At 47.9% G+C, this 18,267-nt stretch overlaps 1 protein-coding gene across 7 annotated transcripts in view; it reads right to left on the reverse strand.

Annotated features, from left to right (window-relative positions):
* The window catches only part of caska (calcium/calmodulin-dependent serine protein kinase a), an 83,997-nt gene that overhangs the window by 4,717 nt on the left and 61,013 nt on the right, over window positions 1-18,267 (reverse strand). Inside the window, exons 12-23 of one of the 7 annotated variants that reach the window (XM_079277554.1) lie at window positions 15,202-15,279; window positions 12,517-12,564; window positions 11,655-11,735; window positions 8,376-8,564; window positions 8,198-8,276; window positions 7,644-7,729; window positions 7,340-7,408; window positions 5,710-5,778; window positions 4,956-4,991; window positions 2,407-2,448; window positions 1,686-1,882; window positions 1,459-1,574 (exon numbers count right to left, since the gene is read on the reverse strand). In XM_079277554.1, the coding sequence (XP_079133680.1) occupies window positions 1,459-1,574; window positions 1,686-1,882; window positions 2,407-2,448; window positions 4,956-4,991; window positions 5,710-5,778; window positions 7,340-7,408; window positions 7,644-7,729; window positions 8,198-8,276; window positions 8,376-8,564; window positions 11,655-11,735; window positions 12,517-12,564; window positions 15,202-15,279 (1,090 nt within the window). The remainder of the gene's footprint in view (window positions 1-1,458; window positions 1,575-1,685; window positions 1,883-2,406; window positions 2,449-4,955; window positions 4,992-5,709; window positions 5,779-7,339; window positions 7,409-7,643; window positions 7,730-8,197; window positions 8,277-8,375; window positions 8,565-11,654; window positions 11,736-12,516; window positions 12,565-15,201; window positions 15,280-18,267) is intronic. The other 6 variants (XM_079277556.1, XM_079277555.1, XM_079277557.1 and 3 more) reach the window with 6 other exon arrangements.

The following is an 18,267-nucleotide window of genomic DNA, read 5'->3' on the forward strand; positions in this document are numbered from 1 at the left end:
GAGGAAGAGGAAGAGGAAGAGGAAGAGGAAGAAGGGGTTGCTGTCACTGGTTGTTACTTACATGCAGAGAGGCCGTTCAGTAGCAGAAAGCGAGAGCGATGGAGAGGGGTCATAACATGGTTCAGTTACAACAGCAGTTACAAAATGTTACACACAGACAGCAAGATTCAACAACTGGGCAGCGCTGCACAGAAGTCCAGCCGTTACAGAGCTCACCTGAGGAGATTACTCGAGCCGTCTGCCATTCAAATGTTTTAAAACAATGCCGACACCAAAACAATACCGTGAGTGTTATTACAGTATTATAACAATGCTTAATAACTTCGTTCTTCTAACTGTTTCGTGCGAAAGAATAAAGACATTTGCTGGTTAAGTCTCGTTGAACCACCTTCTCTTCTCTTCATTCACACAAAACAAGTCTACTTATTTGTCTCTTTCAGTTGCTGGCAGAGCTCACAGATGAGGTTTGGAGAAGTCGTCTCTGTGTCAGTGCTGACAATAGTTTTCTCGACGCAATCTCACAGATGCACACGACACAAAAACATGCAAAGACATGTAATTCCTGGGAAATACAAGAAGCTCAATGCCCTGTTTCTACCCCAGTTACCAACACCATGGGAACTATCAGTGTCCTGGTTTACTGCGATGCGTGGAAGTGAAGTCTTCTGTTTAAATACCGCAGGTGACTTTGGATTCCGTGCATTCATGCTTGTATGACCACATAACTGTTATGTTCTGAGCTGCATGCCATCGAACATTTCAACAGTTCCTTTTCAATGGACATTGACAGACGTGCTTATTGTCTGGATGTTCAGATGCAAACACAAACATACTGTACACACACACACACACACACACACGAATGCTGTACCTTAATCTTTAAGAAACAGAACCTCCATAACCTCCAGCGCACATACCGTACAGAAGGTGTGCCGCCTCGAAGCCACGCCTCACCCCCACCCTGCACTCTTTGCACCGCTCCGTTCTGCTCGTTTCAGCCTCTCGTCACCAGTCGGTTTGAGAACCGGTTCTGAGGTTATAATGATCACATTCAAAGCACTTCACGGTTCAGCCCATCGCTACGCTGCTGATGTGCTGCTCCTCCAGGAGCCTCTGATCCTCGAGGCTCTGCCGGCTCCTTCCTGAGTCCCGGCTCAAGACTAAAGGACCAGGCTTTTCCTGTCTTTCCTGGCCGAGGCGCCGCTACAGGAGACGAGTGCTACGAGATCCCGTTACGTACGAGCTGCACCCACGGACAGACAGACAGACAGACAGACAGACAGACAGACAGACAGACAGACAGACAGACAGACAGACAGACAGACAGACAGACAGACTGACAGACTGACAGACTGACGGACTGACATGCTCTCAAGCCCTCACAAACGCTGTGTGAAATGCATGCATGTCGTTTAGTGTGCACATGCATGATTATGGTTGTGTGAGTGCATGGTGTACCTGCGTTGTGCTTTGCCAAATACTTGTCTTTGTACTGCTTCTTCTTCTTGCCGAACCAGGTGCAGCTGGCCTGCTGCTCCTGCTTGGTCTTCTCCATGGCTATACACGCCACCCGCCTACCACACACACACACACACACACACACACACACACACACAGTGTCAGCTGAAGGGTTGTAGCTGTCGAGGAAGAACCTTCATCCTTTTGTGTGCGTTTGTCCCTCTCACCACTCCTGCAGCTCTGGCGACGGGATGAGGCCTGCCGTGCCGTGTTTGGTGTTCTCCAGCTTTCCCTGCCACCAGTTGTGGTCGTCCTTGGAGATGATCTGGATGATGTCGCCCACCTGGAAGCGAATGCCGGCCTCCTTGCAGGGGATGAGTTCGTCTTTGGACGGGTCGTATTCGAACTGAGCCCTCACGTAGATCTGTGGCGAACAGCGCAGGTGTTAGAAGAGTGAGCTACCCGAGGGACGGGGGGATGGGGGGCGGGGGGGGGGAGGAGGAGGCTTTTGGTGTTTCGTCGACAGAGACGGTGAAAGAAAGACAAAACATCTGACAGGATAGAAGAGTGGCTGGACGGTGTATTGTGGCACATCATGGCAGCTAGGAGTGACATAATGAGCGGTGGGGGGTGTTTCGGTTGCCAGGTTGGAAACTGGTTTCCAAGGAAGGCCTTTCTCCAGTGAGATGAACCCAGACACGGCTGGACTATTAATGAGCCTCTCAGCACACGGGTAACGACGGCACAGGCATTGTTTGTGTGTCCTTTGGTTCAAAACAACAGTCGCTATGCTGCTTTGTTTCCTCTCCAACCACACGGCTGCTGCTTGCTGTACTACCGCCTGCACTGTGTGGAAGTGAGCTGCTGTGTTTGGGGCAAATGTGTACAAGTGGTTTCTGTTTTTTGGGGGGAGGGGGTGGGGGGGGGGTAGGAGAGGCTGTCTCTTACCTTAACAGACATTTTGTCCTTGATTGGAGGTCTGGAAACAATCTAGGATTTGAAAGCATCACACACATCATGCAGCAAAACGGCTATGCAATGTCTTCACAGTATGGAGGCGGTGGAGGCTGATGGTGGTGAGACGTACAGCTGGTCTTAGCCTTGTAGCATTGTTTTAAATTATTATCCTCATATTGTCAACTCGGACTCAATTCAATGCTGAATACAGACGGTCTGTGGTGGACTCTACTGCCCTCTGCTGGCAGGATCTGCTGTCGCTACAACCACAAGATCCTCTGATGCCACAATGAAAGAGACGACTTTTAGACGAGTAATGTTGGGTTATGTCTGTGTGAGGAAGGTGCACACACATCTGTGATGGGATGAGATGACGGGGATGGAGGATTGTTTAGTTGGCTTGATGTGGATTCATAATATCTGACTGGGGATCAGTGCTTAGGGGGGGGGGGAATCTCTAGGCTCTGCAGGGTTCAACAATGCCTGTGCCATTATTACCACACACACACACACACACACACACACACACACACACACACACACACACACACACACACACACACACACACACACACACACACACACACACACACACACACACACACACACACACACACACGTGAAGTGCTACACTGCCAGGCTGATGACACAGCAGCGGTTACTCATATTGAGTCAGTGTATGAGCTTGATATCACCGTAAGAAACAAACAAAGATGTGTGTACAGTAGACACAACTGGTCTGGATCTCTGGCTTCCTTGTGACTGACTGATGCATTAACACCACTCTGTGTGTCTTCCTCTGTCACTAGAAGGGAAGCATGATGCTCTCGAAATCAATGAAATCTAATTTCCCAAAAACACCCTCAAAACAAAGCTTGGTTTGAACCCAGATGCACCGTCTGCTCCTCTCTTTGAGCTGCTCACGGCTGAACAGCTGCAGACTATTTTGGTGTAAATTATACATTTTAAAGTTAATGCATTTTGGAGTGGGCCCAGAATCCAATATGTCTTCACTAATAGTTAAAAAAAAGCTTTAAAGAGAGGTCAGACCTCGGCCATTTGCATCACGACTGACAGTCTGAACAGCTTGGGGATCAGTCAGCGGCCACTCTAAACAAAACGACGATCTGCCACATGAATCCAAATTAGAAAAAAAGGAGGGTTTGGGAGAAATTGAGACACACACTAGGGCTGGGCGATAAATCGATTTAATCGATTAATTCGAATGTGTGCTTTAAGGCGATGTGTTTTATTGAAAATCGAGAAAATCGCCCCCACCCCTTTTTCCCGTAGTAGAGTGCGCGCGCATTGTTTACAAACTAAAACAATGGCGGCCAGCAGCTTCACTGCTGCCGCCGCCACCTCACAACAACAACCCAGCATTTTGGAGACATTCACCAACTGTACTCCGCATGAGAAGAAGAGTGCCCGGTGGAAAGCCATCACGGATGCAGTCGCGATGTATATCGCAAAAGATATGGTGCCCATATACACCGTGGAAAAGCCGGGGTTTATTCACCGTCTCAAAGCTTTGGACCCCAGGTACGTGCTACCAAGCCGTAAACATTTTTCTGACGTTGCCTTGCCTCGGCTGTACAATAGTACACGCCAAAGGATCTCTGCGGAGCTGGAGGGGATGTCATTCTACTCCGCAACAACTGACCTGTGGTCCAGCAGGTTGACCCAGACACCGATCCACTTGACTGGTGGAAGCGTCACCAACTTAACTTTCCAAGGCTAAGTACTTTAGCAAAGAAATACCTCTCTGTGCCAGCTACAAGTGCCCCCTCTGAGAGGCTTTTCAGTGTGTGGGGGGGGGCATTGTTACATGCCACCGTGCATGCCTGAAGCCAGAGGTAGTAGACAGGCTTGTCTTCCTGGCAAAAAATATTTAGAAAAAACATGCACTACTGTTTAATACTGTTGGTTATGTTGTGAATGCACTTGATTTTGTTTACATGCACTTATTTACTGTGCAAAATATGTTATGTTGATGTTAGATCAGATGTTGCACTTTTGAAAATGTGAATGTTAAAGGGTCATATACATTTTATTTCATGCTGTGTTTGTATCAGTGTATTCAGTTAGAAAAGCTTACTGTAAAAAGTTACATTTGCACAGTTGTTTACAATGGAAGGCTACTATTTAATGCCATTTAATGTTATGTTTAATTTAATTTTATATTTAAATGATTCAGGCAAACAAAAGAGTGACCAAATACTTTTTGTATACTACAGGCACCTTTCTACAATGTTCAGGTTTTGTTTGCACTTTATTTTTATCAACCTACTTGGGAAAATCATCACAAAATAAAAGAAAAAATTGTTTTCAACAGCTTCTGTCATCTGCAAAAAAATTTGGGGGAAAAAAATCGATTTAAATCGTGAATCGGATTTTTTGTAAAAAAATCGGAGATTTTTTTTTTAGGCCATATCGCCCAGCCCTAACACACACACACACACACACACTTCTGTATAAAAGGGGGAGGGATGCAAGCGTTGTATACAGAGCTGGTGAGAGAGTGAGAGGCTGTTATTCACCTGTCGACCTTTGGGCTGAATGGTGGAAGGCAGGTCCTGTGGAAGCAAACCGTTGACGACAGAAACACTCGGTTAAGCGAGATACAACTGTGAAACCACAACATTCATTTATCGTTTTTTTTAGAAACCATGCATGCACACCCATCTGCAATCTAGCTTCTGCAAAGTGAAGACGAGAGATCAGAGTAACTCTCATCTGTTAAAGCAGATCTGGCTGTTGAGCAGCCAAGCAAGCGCAGAGCAAGCGAAGCAGCATCGGCGCCACCACAGTGTTTGTGAGGAGCCTCGGCGGAGACACAAAGGAGCTGCAGGACCTGAATGGGTTTCGGTGTGATGCGTGATGCGTGGCGGGGAGCCCGGAGCGCGTCCGCCTGCATCACCGTGACCACGGGAGGCCCGAGTGAGTCGCGTCAGCAATGAGGCACAGCACGCAGCACACGTCACGAGGCACACCAATTTGTTAACTGAGATATCGGACACGGGGGCCCTTTGGCTCAAACTGCATGAACAGGGAGGACGACGCGGGATCGACTCAAGAGATCTACGGCAAGACCCGCCCACTGACGATCCCACGAGAATAAGAACAACTCTAAATGAACGAAATCCAGAATAAAACGGATCAACGGACGGAGCGACGCAGACATCAACGTGACACATGAGACGCACCGGGAAGGGGGAGAGAAATGGCTGTGGGTCTGTCGGGGGGGATTTTCTGGAAGGGGGGTTGTGGGGGGGGGGGGGGGGGGGTCCTTACCAAGATAGAACTGTTAATGCTGGAGTGGCCATTGGCAGGGGACTGCCTGGAGGTGTTGGGGAACTCTTTCTGAAATAAGACACACAGGTCAGCAGCGCCACACACACACGCACACACACACACGCACACACACACACACGTCTTACACAAGCAGTCATGAACCTGTGTGGCCACACACACACACACACGTTTCCGGGCAGCGGCCGGAGGCAATGGGAGGGTGAGTTTGTAGAGCACAATAGAGACCCAGCAAAGCGTTGACGTAATGAAATGCGTCAACCAGACACGGGAGACGGCGTCGCCAGCTGCCCTCCAGCCTGCAGGCCCTTACATCACCACAGGGGGGCAATAGACCAACATTAGAATCTCATCTGAGAGACCATGAGGTCATCTCTAACACAGACTCAATATGTCTGCTCCTGCAGAGCAGCCAGGACCAAAAGAGCTGAAATTAGAATTAAATAAATGTTTAAGGTTTTTATAGAATGATTTAAGAGGTACTCTCGTAGATAACGACTGTTTAGTTTCAATGTGAAAATGGAGATGTCGTTTCAGCGTAAAATTAGATACGCACTCTAGAATTGAGATCATGAGCAGAGAATAAATGATGAGTAAAGAGCGCTTCCAAACAAATAAACAATTCAAGAAATAAAATGACAATTTACGTTTGTGCATTCTTTCTTTTGATGGTGGAAAGAAATGTCAAGTTTGTCCTTCATGGAGTTTACTTGGACGTCCTTTCTCTGTCTTCAGCTGAACAGTGCTGTGGTTTGCATGTGTGGCTTTCCAAAATAAAAGTTGTGTTGTGGCTGAGCGGTCACTGAGTTTTAGCCTAAATAAAGAAAACCACAATAACTATGTCACTCCAATTTTAGAATCTTTGAACTGGTTTCTAAATGTCTTTTTAAATCGATTTTAAAATAATGGAACTGATTACATACAAGCTTTTTGCCAGATTACATCAGTAAATTCCCTTCTGTCCTGAAATGCCTCTTAGATGCACCGGTGCAGCTTTTGAGTCGCTGCTGCCTCGACTGCAGAAAACCTCTCTGTATCTGAATTGTTGGTTTCTTCTCCTGATTGTATTTCAAGTCTTTTGGTCGTTCATGTTTAGGGCAGAACAGCAGCTGTTTGAACAAAATAACTGCCATATCTTACAAAACAGTCGCCGTGCAGTAAATACACATTTCCTAAAGCTCGCGATGTTGCAAAGTTCCTCGTGGTAATAAGCACCGTTTGTAACTAATGCAACAGTCTTAACAAAAGCCAAACATTTTGAGCTTCAGCGGAGTTTTATTTACTCTATAGATGTTTAATTGTATGGTGTTCCCGTTATTTTGTCCACCCTTGTAAAGTCTACACAGGACGGGATTGTACAGAGAGGTGCGACTCATTCCTGGACCAGAGGAGGTGGGGCTGGGGGGGGGGTTCCGGTATCTTGGTTGTGAAATTGGTGTGCTGTAAATGCAAAACACAGCAAAACACACTCTCACAGCACAGCACACCCCTTACACACGACATACTTGTGTTACACACGCTCAGTAACCAGGCGAGCAGTTAGTAACCAGATCAGGAGCTCACAATCAGCAGAAAAGAGGGGCAGAGGAGGAAGAAGAGGAGGAGATGTTACCTCACACGAGGAGCCCTGCGTCCGGTAACTTGGCACTATTTTAAAGGTGATGCTGCCTCGCATCTCCTTCTGTGGACGGACACGGACACGCACACGCACACACACACACACACACACACACACACACACACACACACATACAGTTTATTCTCTTGTGTTGAGCGTGTGACATTTTGCTGATTTACACAGAAGAGATGAACACTGAAGTATGAACGAACACACTTAGTCATAAGCTTATGCAAACACACACACACACACACACACACACACACACACACACACACACACACACACACACACTCACCAGCATCTTCTGCAGCTGCTCAACAGTCTGGTTGGCCACACTGATGCTGTTGATCTCCCTGATCTCGTCTCCTACATGCAGCGTTCCTGGAAGACAGAAGCGGAATCAAACCTCCTCTCCTCATTAAACAGCCTCACTATATTTCATTAGCCCCTGTTGCTCTTTTCTTTTCTTTTTTTTCCGCCATCGCAACTGTAGTCGGGAGAAGAATCCTGTGTGATAGGAGTGTCTTTCCAATTACCACACGATGAATCGTCGGGGGATTAATGAGCAGCATGCTACCGTCACAATACAACAGTGCTGCGTTCCACCACAAGAGCAGAGACAAAGCAGCTGTTGAAATGTCTGGCCCGATGGGAGCATGTGCACACTCACCGCGCTGTGTTTAAGTGAAGATGAAGGAGTTTCACGTCTTCAAATTCTGACTGTTTATTTAGAAGAACAGCAGAAGAAAATCTGGAAAATTCTTGCTCAGTAAATGACACGTCCAGAGTAGCCACATGGTGCCGTTTGACATTATGTCATATGCATAAAGGTCAGTTGTGAGAGCGCACCTTGTCTGTGGATCATTCCCCCGTGCATGATCCTGGCAACGATGCAGTGGTTTGACTCGTTCATCTTCAGCGTGATGCCCTGCACAAATGAACACACGGACGCGTGGGTCCAGAGGGCGATCCAGAGACAACAACAAGCTCCAGCGCGAGTGCAGCAGACATGTTAAACTGTGCGTACCATCGGCTCGTCTGTGTTCTTCTGGAACTGGACCAGGCGGACCCTGGTGACGTTCTCCAGGTCCATGTCTCCGTTGGTGCTGTCTGGGGACTCTCCGTTCAGGTAGGGCGAGGTGGGCGGAGGGGTCACCCTCAGAGCCTCGTCGCTGTAAACCTCGTGGGCCACCACGTCGTGGGCCTGCAGCAGAGCCTGTGGACACACACGTGAACGCGGTCAGAGCGGCTCGTACTTTATAAAGACACGAATACAGGAGAACGCGACGGCCCACGACTGTCTGACGTGTTTAGTTACGAGAAACAATAATAATGTAGAGGTCTGTTTGGTCATTCTGTAGAAGCTGTCAGAAGGCTGCAGGGAGTTTATGCCGCTCACAGAGAACTCTGCTGAATGTCAGATGAAGCGCCGACGCCAACAGCCAGCCACCAGGAGGCGATGGAGGTGACTTGGCTTCACTTTTGGGGCGCTTTCATGCTTTGTTGGCAGCAGCACGATGTTGTGCTTCTGAGACGTCTATTCTCAGCGCAATGTTTCAGATATATTTAGACGCAAACACCGACGACTCGCTTTGTGCTGCCTCATTTGAACCAACCTCCCACCGGGCACCGCGTGCTCTGCGCTGGGCACCGGGATACATGCATTTCAGTCAAAGTGTGTAGAATCATGAACCCTAAAAATATCGACTCACTGGTGGAAAACCACCTCTCCTGCTCGACTTCATTCTCCAACGAGCTGGAGGGATTTACGCCGCGCTTTCAGGTATTCCCCCTTTTTCCTCAGGTGCCTCTGTTGTGCCCCCCCCCCTCCCCTCTGTCTGTTTGAGTTAAAGCAGCAGGAGTTGTGAAGCTGCAGAGCCCGCTGCTTCCTCAGTGCTCCACTCTACTCTTCTGACAGCCACAGAAGCCCCCGAGTGGCACTTTAACAAAGCCGTCTCAACTTCAGAAGACAGCAATCAAACATCAACAAAAGGGGAAACCTGTCACCATCTTGCGTCGCGTCACACACACACACACACACACACACACACACACACACACACACACACACGAGGAAGGAAATCAGAGAGGCAGAGACATGAAGGCAGTGTCTCTAACTTCCATGTCAAACTACATCACACACAGAGGAAACTTCACATTCCAAGACAGTGTGTGTGTGTGTGTGTGTGTGTGTGTGTGTGTGTGTGTGTGTGTGTGTGTCTTCGCCCTAATGAGGACTAGGGTTAAGGGGTTAACTCGTCGCCCTCATGCTGTGCGAGTGAGTGCATGAGTGAGTGTGAGAAAAAGAAAAGCAGCACAAGAAAAGAGAAACGAGAGAGAGACAGAGACAGAGACAGAGAGAGAGAGAGAGAGAGAGACAGAGAGAGAGAGAGAGAGAGAGAGAGAGAGAGAGAGAGAGAGAGAGAGAGAGAGAGAGAGAGAGAGAGAGAGAGAGAGAGACAGACAGCGCCAGAGAGACAGAGAGAGTGACAGAGAGACAGAGAGAGAGAGAGAGAGAGAGAGTGACAGTGACAGAGAAAGAGAGAGAGAGTGTGACAGAGACAGAGACAGAGAGAGAGAGAGAGAGAGTGACAGTGACAGAGAAAGAGAGAGAGAGTGTGACAGAGACAGAGACAGAGAGAGAGAGAGAGAGAGAGAGAGAGAGAGAGACAGTGAAAGAGAGAGAGAGAGAGACAGAGACAGAGACAGAGAGAGACAGAGAGAGAGAGTGTGACAGAGACAGAGACAGAGAGAGAGAGAGAGAGAGAGAGAGAGAGAGACAGAGAGAGAGAGAGAGACAGACAGCGCCAGAGAGACAGAGAGAGTGACAGAGAGACAGAGAGAGAGACAGAGAGACAGAGAGAGACAGTGACAGAGAAAGAGAGAGAGAGTGTGACAGAGACAGAGACAGAGAGAGAGAGAGAGAGACAGTGAAAGAGAGAGAGAGAGAGACAGAGACAGAGACAGAGAGAGACAGAGAGAGAGAGTGTGACAGAGACAGAGAGAGAGAGAGACAGAGACAGAGACAGAGACAGAGAGAGAGAGAGAGAGAGAGAGAGAGAGAGAGAGAGAGAGAGAGAGAGAGACAGTGACAGAGACAGAGACAGAGAGAGAGAGAGACGGATCATAATCGCAGTGTGTGTGAGATTTGAAAGATCATCTCATGCCCCGGTTGAATTCTCTGAAAAGAAAAAACTAAAAGGTTCGTGGAGGTTTTTTTTAAACTTTTGGACACAGCCAGGCCGGCGGTTTCCCCATTTCCTGTCTTTATGCTGAGCGAAGCTCCTCTCAACTCCACCCCTGCACATAACGCAGAGACAGACGAGTGGTGACGGTCTTCTCATCTCACTCTAATAATTGTATTTCCCAAAATGTTGAACGAGTGAGGGGGAAAGAAAAAGCACGAAAACAGAAATTCCTCACAAGGCTCGTCTGCACTTCGCTCTCACTTGAACTCGTTGGAATGTGGAGCTCTCTTCCTCCCTCGCTCCGTCGGTTTACGCTCTCGTAGCGCTGTGAGGGAGCCGGGCCTCTGACCCGACACAGCACATCGCATCAGACTACGCCTTATTGACCTCCGTCCACACCTCCCCTCCTTCCTCACCGCACCGCCCGTGGACCCCCTCCTTCCATTCACCTTCATTACTGATCTTTCTCTCCTTATCATTTCATTTTGATACACTTTTCTCTCCTTTGTCTCCTTGTGTTTCATGTCTCCCCTCCCCATGCACCCCCCCGTTGGTCTGTCCGTCTGATATCGAGCGGACCACTGATCAGAGGCGGAAATCAGACGCATTAATGTGATGGGATTAGCAGGGGCGGATGCTGAGAGCCCTACAGTGACTCTCCCTTGACTGGATTAACCCTTGCTGCTCAGATCCTCAGGCCGCTTCAACGCGCATCTATTCCAGCAGAACTACCGTCAAATTATGTTTCAGGTCTTTTAAAAAGGCACATTCAAGTGATGAACACCAGAAACGGTGTCCTTGAGTGTCCGTTCGTCGCATTAATATTCATTTGAGTGAAGCTGCAACCACGTTACCGCTCTGACTGACACCAAGACGTAGAAAATGAAGCCTCTGACTCTCACCTGTATGAAGCCTCTGACTCTCACCTGTGTCAGTCTCTGTTCGGCGCTTTCTGAGCTTACGAGTGAAGTTGCAAAGTATATGCTGAGGCCAGAGACACGGGGAGTCAGTGGAGCGTCGTCTGTTTGTTAAGAGGCCTCCTGAACCCGTCTGGGAGGTATGACGGACATGAGTCCTGTATGTGTGTGTGTGTGTGTGTGTGTTCTCTTTGGACTCACCATGAAATGCGGCTGGGTGAGTATCCGTCTGAGTTCTTTAGCTTCGTGGTTCTCTGGGTAGCAGGAGATCTCTTCCAGTACCTGGAGGTGTAGAGAGAGGAAACAAAGCATCACAACAGGTTGTTTTTAAGACGCAGAACTTCTTCTTCTTCCAAATCGTACACACTCGTACCTCAGCACCCTGCTGTACCTGCTGCACCTCAGACAGACGTATGGAGAGCAACCCGACAACCTCACAGCACCCCCCCCCCCCCTCAAACTGGCCCTGACCCCGCCTCCAACATCTCCACAGCCAATGTGACTCTGGACACCCCAGAAGCTGGTCAAGGCTCTGCCCCCCCCCCCCCTCCTGCCCTTTTGACGTGACTCGACGTCAGCTCCAGTTATGTTGCGCCTGACTGGTGAATGTGGCATTGTGAGGCCTCTGAGGGTGTGTGTGTGTGTGTACTACTGAACCCTACATTGTCGACTTACACTCTGTTCCTTCAGCATGCCTGTCAATCAGAGAGGTGTGTAGTTAACGAGTGTGTGTACATTAAAGTACACGTTATCTCTAAACTATAATACTCATATTTACTCATTGGGATTAAAACCAATACGCTACAATCTATAACGCCGACAGGACAAACGTGTGTCGAAAAAAATATCTTTTAAACAGGATGTGGCGAAACGGACACAGCCACTAAAGATACAACATGTTTTTGGTTCTGTTTTGAGGTTATGTGAGGGTAAAGTCTAAACACATTCTTTGAGCAACACCAGGAAACGGCTTCAGTCACATGTCCTCTCCACTCCTGCCTCCTGCTCGGCTCGTTAGTGCCGTGAACGCGGCGCCGCGGCGGTGTGTGTGTCGAGCGCTTACATATTCCAGGTGATTCAAAGCGCCACTTGCTTCGTCTTGGGAGGAACTCTTTAGTGGAGGAAGACACGGGAATAAGGTTACACAAGCTGGAGACGGTCCTTGTTTGGAGAGCGCACACGTGATGACAGCGGTCAGAGAGACTCCACCGCCGCCGTTCATCAAAGCCAGCCAGTTTGAATGGGCTAGGAATTTGTGAGATTAGTATCTACAGCCAGAGCGGTTAACTTCACTCCCAAGAAAGATTAGCTCTCGCGAAGAGGAGCGTTAGTGCAGTCAGAAGAAAGCTTTGTTGGAGTTTAGGGCACCTTATCGCTGCTCCGCCAGGCCACAAACACACAAGAGTCCGCTGGAAGCTGCAGTGTGATCGGTTCAAAGCATTTCAGTGTCAGCCAGAGAGAACCAGTAGAGGCAGAAGTAAAGCAGAGGAGGACGAGGGAGGCGTCCCTGAAGGGCACAGCCGACATTAAATGAAGAGTTCATTTGAGGTGAAACTGTATTGAAGTGTATTCCTTCTGCTGAAAGTTTAACTTGGACTCAAAATAAGAAAGTAGGGATTCCACCTGCATGGATTTACAATAAAAGATGGTCAAACACAGGAAAAGCCAAGCGATGAACACTGTTCTGTCACACCTGAGAGGTATTTAAAAAAACTGCCAACACTCTCCTGAGCGAAAGGACTGGAGATTAAATGCAAACATGCTTTGGAAACAATCAGAAGTTACTGCAGGCAGTGCTTTGGCACATACATTGTTCCACTGTCATGATCCAAGTGAGTCAGATGTGCCTGGATTGTTTGGTCATTAAACTATGGAGCTCATCCGTCATCTACCACCATCCTCTATACTTAGAGAAGCAGTCGGAATACACTGTCTGCACTGAAGAGGACGGTAGGCTTCCTCCGGTATTAACAAGAAGAATGATTACAGAAAGAAAAACCTGCTTTAATGTTCATATAAAACATCTTACTGTGTACTGTTGAGAGAAAACCCTTGGCTGTTGTATTTCCTTTGGCCAGTAACGCACAACATGGAAGAACGACAGAAGGAAGTAGAAGACAAACCTGAGCTCTCCTAAACCCCGGAGCAGATATTATTACTTTCCTACGTATAAAAAGCTGAAAATAAACATTTTATTCCAGCCGTTGAAAACATGCATCAGTCCAGCCGTGTTGAACCATACAGAGAGTTTGGTTTATGAGCAGAGTTTATTGTGTGCTTGCAATGCTGAAGTGTCTGTCAGACTCTTTGTAGAGACAACCTAATAAAAGAAGTCTGTCACTCCCTCACACCCACAAAGACGGTGTTGAATCTGCTGTGGCTCCATCTACAGCTCCTGATCCATTCTAGACTAATTTAAGGAGGAAAATGTGAACCAGACTGTCTCAGCAGTCGTGGACTTTTCGGACACAGTGCACCAGAGCTGGGTTAATTAGCCAGGTCTCTTTGACATGAACCAAAGCCACGTTAAAGGGAGCTCCACTCCCCTAAATGGCTTTCTCCGTCTTAACAGCGCTGGGATTTGAGACGCCAGCCCTCGCCCACTCTCTCGCTGTTCAGACTTTTTTAATTGCTCCCCTCAACAAAGCACACAACGTAAACACGGCAGCATTTGGTCTATCCGCATACACACACACACACACACACAGCTTTCTCCCTCACACACTTCTTTCACACTCCTTGTTAAAGCGCCAGTCTGCATCCTGCTCCAGTGTTGAGTACACTGAGAGGTTAAACGCATCAACCCAAACAAACGGCGTGGATGTGAATGCATCAGAGCCGGGGTCAGACCCCGGAGACCATAATGCAACTCTCTGTGAAGAAAGCAAAACCACACTTGACGTGTGTGTGTTACATCAAGCAGCATCTCTAATGAGGAAGGTGAAACGCAGAAGCCAGAGATTGTTATTAAAGCGGCTCTGTGTAAACGGGCCAGTGGGCCGTGTGGTGCAGCTGCTCTCAGGGAGTCGGCTCACCAGCAAATAAATCTCAAGAGGTCACCGGAGACTGAGAGGAAGCTTATAGAGGACTCAATAACTCAACATAAATAATGGAATAATTCAATCTCGCTCTCTGTTTTCATATTGTATCCGGGTCATATTGTGCACCTACTTAACAACACATGCAGGAGAAAATACCCCAAAATCCATAAAGATCCAATCATCTTTTCTTCCTGTGAGACTAAATATGATGTGTGCTTACATAAGCTAGTACCAAACCATTTTGAATCAATAATATCGTGACATCCATCCATCAACCTGTGCGTGCGGAGCCGCAATCCTTCGCAGCTCCGTATCACGCTTCATTTTAAGCCCGCCTACTTTTTAGCAGTCCAATTTCATTCCATTTAAATAAAGATCCCCTCTAAAGACCGATATTATCGTTGAAGTACTTCCCACCCGGGACAGACCCCGCCTCTTACTGAGAGCAGCTTATACACATGAACAGAGCAGGCGAGCAGAAGGATCCACAGCGGCGATGAGTTAGAGCTTTAGTGAGCGAGAGGCCGGAAGGATTAATGCACGAGTGTGAGCTTAAAGAGGAGAGCCGGCGAGTAGCGAGTCTGTCGTCTTCACAGCGTATTAGAGTCATTATCACACACGTCTCATGAAGAAGAAGAGGAGGAGGAAAAACAGGAAGCGAAGATGCGCTCGCGTTGATGCGAGGACATGTGCGTGCGTCTGTTCACCTCTTTGGCTCTCTGCACGGCATCACTGGGGGGGTTTCTGATCTGTGGGGACGACTTGGTGTTGATCTTATCGTAGAGCTGAAACAAAAGATAAAAGTCAGTCAATCGATCAGTCGGACGGGCGATCGAGCCGAGGGCGGGGCCAAGCGGCGAGGTCGACGCGATCAATGGCGTCTCGTGATCAGCGGAGCGATCAACAAGTCTGCCGGATGAGATCGAGTTGATCGACGCTGCTCGTTCGATCGACGTTGACAAATTCTGTGAAGCGTGTGTAAAATGTAGGAGGAGGTTCTACACTAGTACGATACAATACTATGATATAAACAGAGAAATACTGATTTTTTGGGCCTTTCCTCCCAAAAAACTAAATCTACAAAATGACTCTTATTTCTTTTAAAACTAAAAAACGAGTGTAAACAATGTGGAAATATGGTGTTAAAACATGATTATAAAAAAGCTGTTGCAGTGCAAACCTTCTATTGTTCTATTGTATCAGCAGCTCAGTTGCATCTTCTTTCATTTTGCTCAAAAGACATTTAGAGGGACTTGTTCACTGTGAACTGCATTATGTGGCAGGAACCACAGCTTCCTCTGGGTGTGTGGAGACACAATGGGGTCAAACGTTTGGTATTTATCAAGTGAAATTGGTTCAAAACAAAAGCATTTATCCTCATTTATCCTCAGCTCCCTCTCCGTATACTTCAGAGAGTCAACACCACTGTTCTCCGTTTTGTTCTTTTCCTTCTCGACGGCCAACCGTTAACAAGAAGGAACTGTTTTCTCATCTCTCGGAGTGAAGGACGACAGACACAAGAGCTCTGTTTGTAAAGCTCCCAGCTGACTAATAAACAGCGCCGACTAGACCGGAGTGTCGCGGCCCAGTCAGAGACGAGCAGCGTGGGTGTGCTGAAGAGATTTCGTGTTTGTCGACAAAATGGTCCTGAAACGCAACCAGCAGCCGCGCGCTCCGATCAAAGCAGAGCGCGTGTCATCTAAAACACAACCATCCCCATGTTCTCAGACACACGTGATGCTTGATGAGCCGGTCGTCTGGTGTGTTATCCATTGAACCTGCTGTGCGGAACACAAACAGAGGAAAGCACTCAGAGGCAGACGCAGAGGGTCGCACACAAACGCCGCTTTTGTACCAGACCGTTCGACGCGACGCTCTTTCTCACAACAGCAGCTGCACCACTGGACATGTGACGGACAAACAAACAACAGGAAGCATGCATTCTGCGCGTTGGATTTAAGTGGTTCAGTTTTGCTGCAAAAGAAAGCGCGCTGTGACAGTAATTAGACCGCAGCCGAATGCTGGTTATAGCTGCTCAGACGGCGAGGCACAGAGCCTGCCACCGTAGGAGGGCGACCGCACACAACAACGCCGCACGCTTTGGAAAAGCCTCTCCCGGAAGACAGCCGTGGTGTTGCACTCGGTTGTGCAAAGGAAGTCGGTGTGTAGAAGGAAGCAAAAAGGGATTTGAGAGTTCGGCTGTTGCCTATTTTCTCGCCTTTGCACATCTGGGCCGATCACTGCGTCACGTGACGTTGGACTGTACAGGTTTTAGATGCTGTTAGACGACATGACAAGCCCTTACTTTGAAGCCTATTTAGGACGTTGGTGTTTGTGACATCATGGGGGAAGATACCGGACTTTTACACGTCAAGATTAACGCTTGTAAATCCTAAAAGAAATATGCCCACTGGTTATTAAGTCCTGAGGCAGTTCCACTCGCTGAAGAAGTTCATGTGAAACAGCAGAAAGATTTGGGAATAGCCAAGTAAGGGAGCCTTTTGAAATGTACTACTGTACATAATGTTTGCATTCAACATGTTTTGTAATCAACAAATCAATCAATAAGTGTCTCGAAATCATCAAAGAAATGAATGAGATGGAAATATGCTGATAAGCGTGGCTCCCTCACTCATTCAAATCCAACTGACCTTCTTTCTGCTCGATGCTTTGACGATCATGGGTAATTCATGTGCAAATACTTGCTGTCCATAATGTATAAAGTCATGGTGCCTGGCAATGATGTTGCTGTTCTGTGAAATTGCTTTTCGACAAGTGTCAAAGACCTAAATCTGGGTTGTTCCATGTTATTTTGAAGAGAAGTTTTCACGGGAAGCCGGCGTGGTTTCCATTCCAGCTGATGCCACGGCGGTAAAACACATCTGGTGTATTTCTGTGAAGTGATCCATTTGTGTGATTCTCTAACAGCCCATCCAGACACACTCACGAGGTCCAGGAGACAGACGGAGGGCAGCAAAATAAAAGGGATCGTGGGTTTGTATGTTGCATCTCAGAAGGGTCCTTCTGGGAACGACAACACGCGCGTCAAGTGTGCATCTGCATCCCCGCTCCATGAGCAAAGTGTCTCAGAAGGACAAACACAACACACTCCTCAGGAAATGCTTATAAGACCACCATAATAAACCAGACAGTACTCGGAGCGTGCCGTCCTGCAGCCACCGAGCATACGCGTTTACTGCACTCACAGAATATTCAGACATTTACAGGTTTGAAACGTGCATCACATGCTGAGAACCAGGCAACGATAATTCAACGTTTAGAAATCTGACAGGCACAAGCATGAGCGCGTCACACCTTTGTGGCTGCCTCTTTATGTGCCGACAAGCGGCTCATATTTTAAAAACAATATTGAGTTCCTATTAGTGACGAGTAAATTCAGACATCTCCTTAAGGGCAACTTATTACCCCGTCTCCATTAGAAGCCTAAAGAGCTTCGCAAACCGGCACACCAGGAAAAAAGCTAAACAAATGCAGTTGCACTCGACTGAAGCTCCTCATTATAACATGTCAAACGCCAAACACACACATGGGGATACCAGGATCTCTTCACAAAACACGCTTCCTGCAAACACACCAGAGGGAGAAGCAGGAAGAAGAAACACTCACCCCGGAGACGGTGAAGTGGCTCGTCAGGAAGACGCAGCCAACTGCAAACTAGTTCTGTGGACCAGGAGCCTCCATCTGCTCGCTGTCGCCAGGATTCCTGGTCGTGTCAGCGGTGTGGAGGCTACTTTCAGCCGCACTGATAGTGA

This window comes from Melanostigma gelatinosum (assembly GCF_949748355.1).
Source record: "Melanostigma gelatinosum genome assembly, chromosome: 10".
Taxonomy (NCBI): domain Eukaryota; kingdom Metazoa; phylum Chordata; class Actinopteri; order Perciformes; family Zoarcidae; genus Melanostigma; species Melanostigma gelatinosum.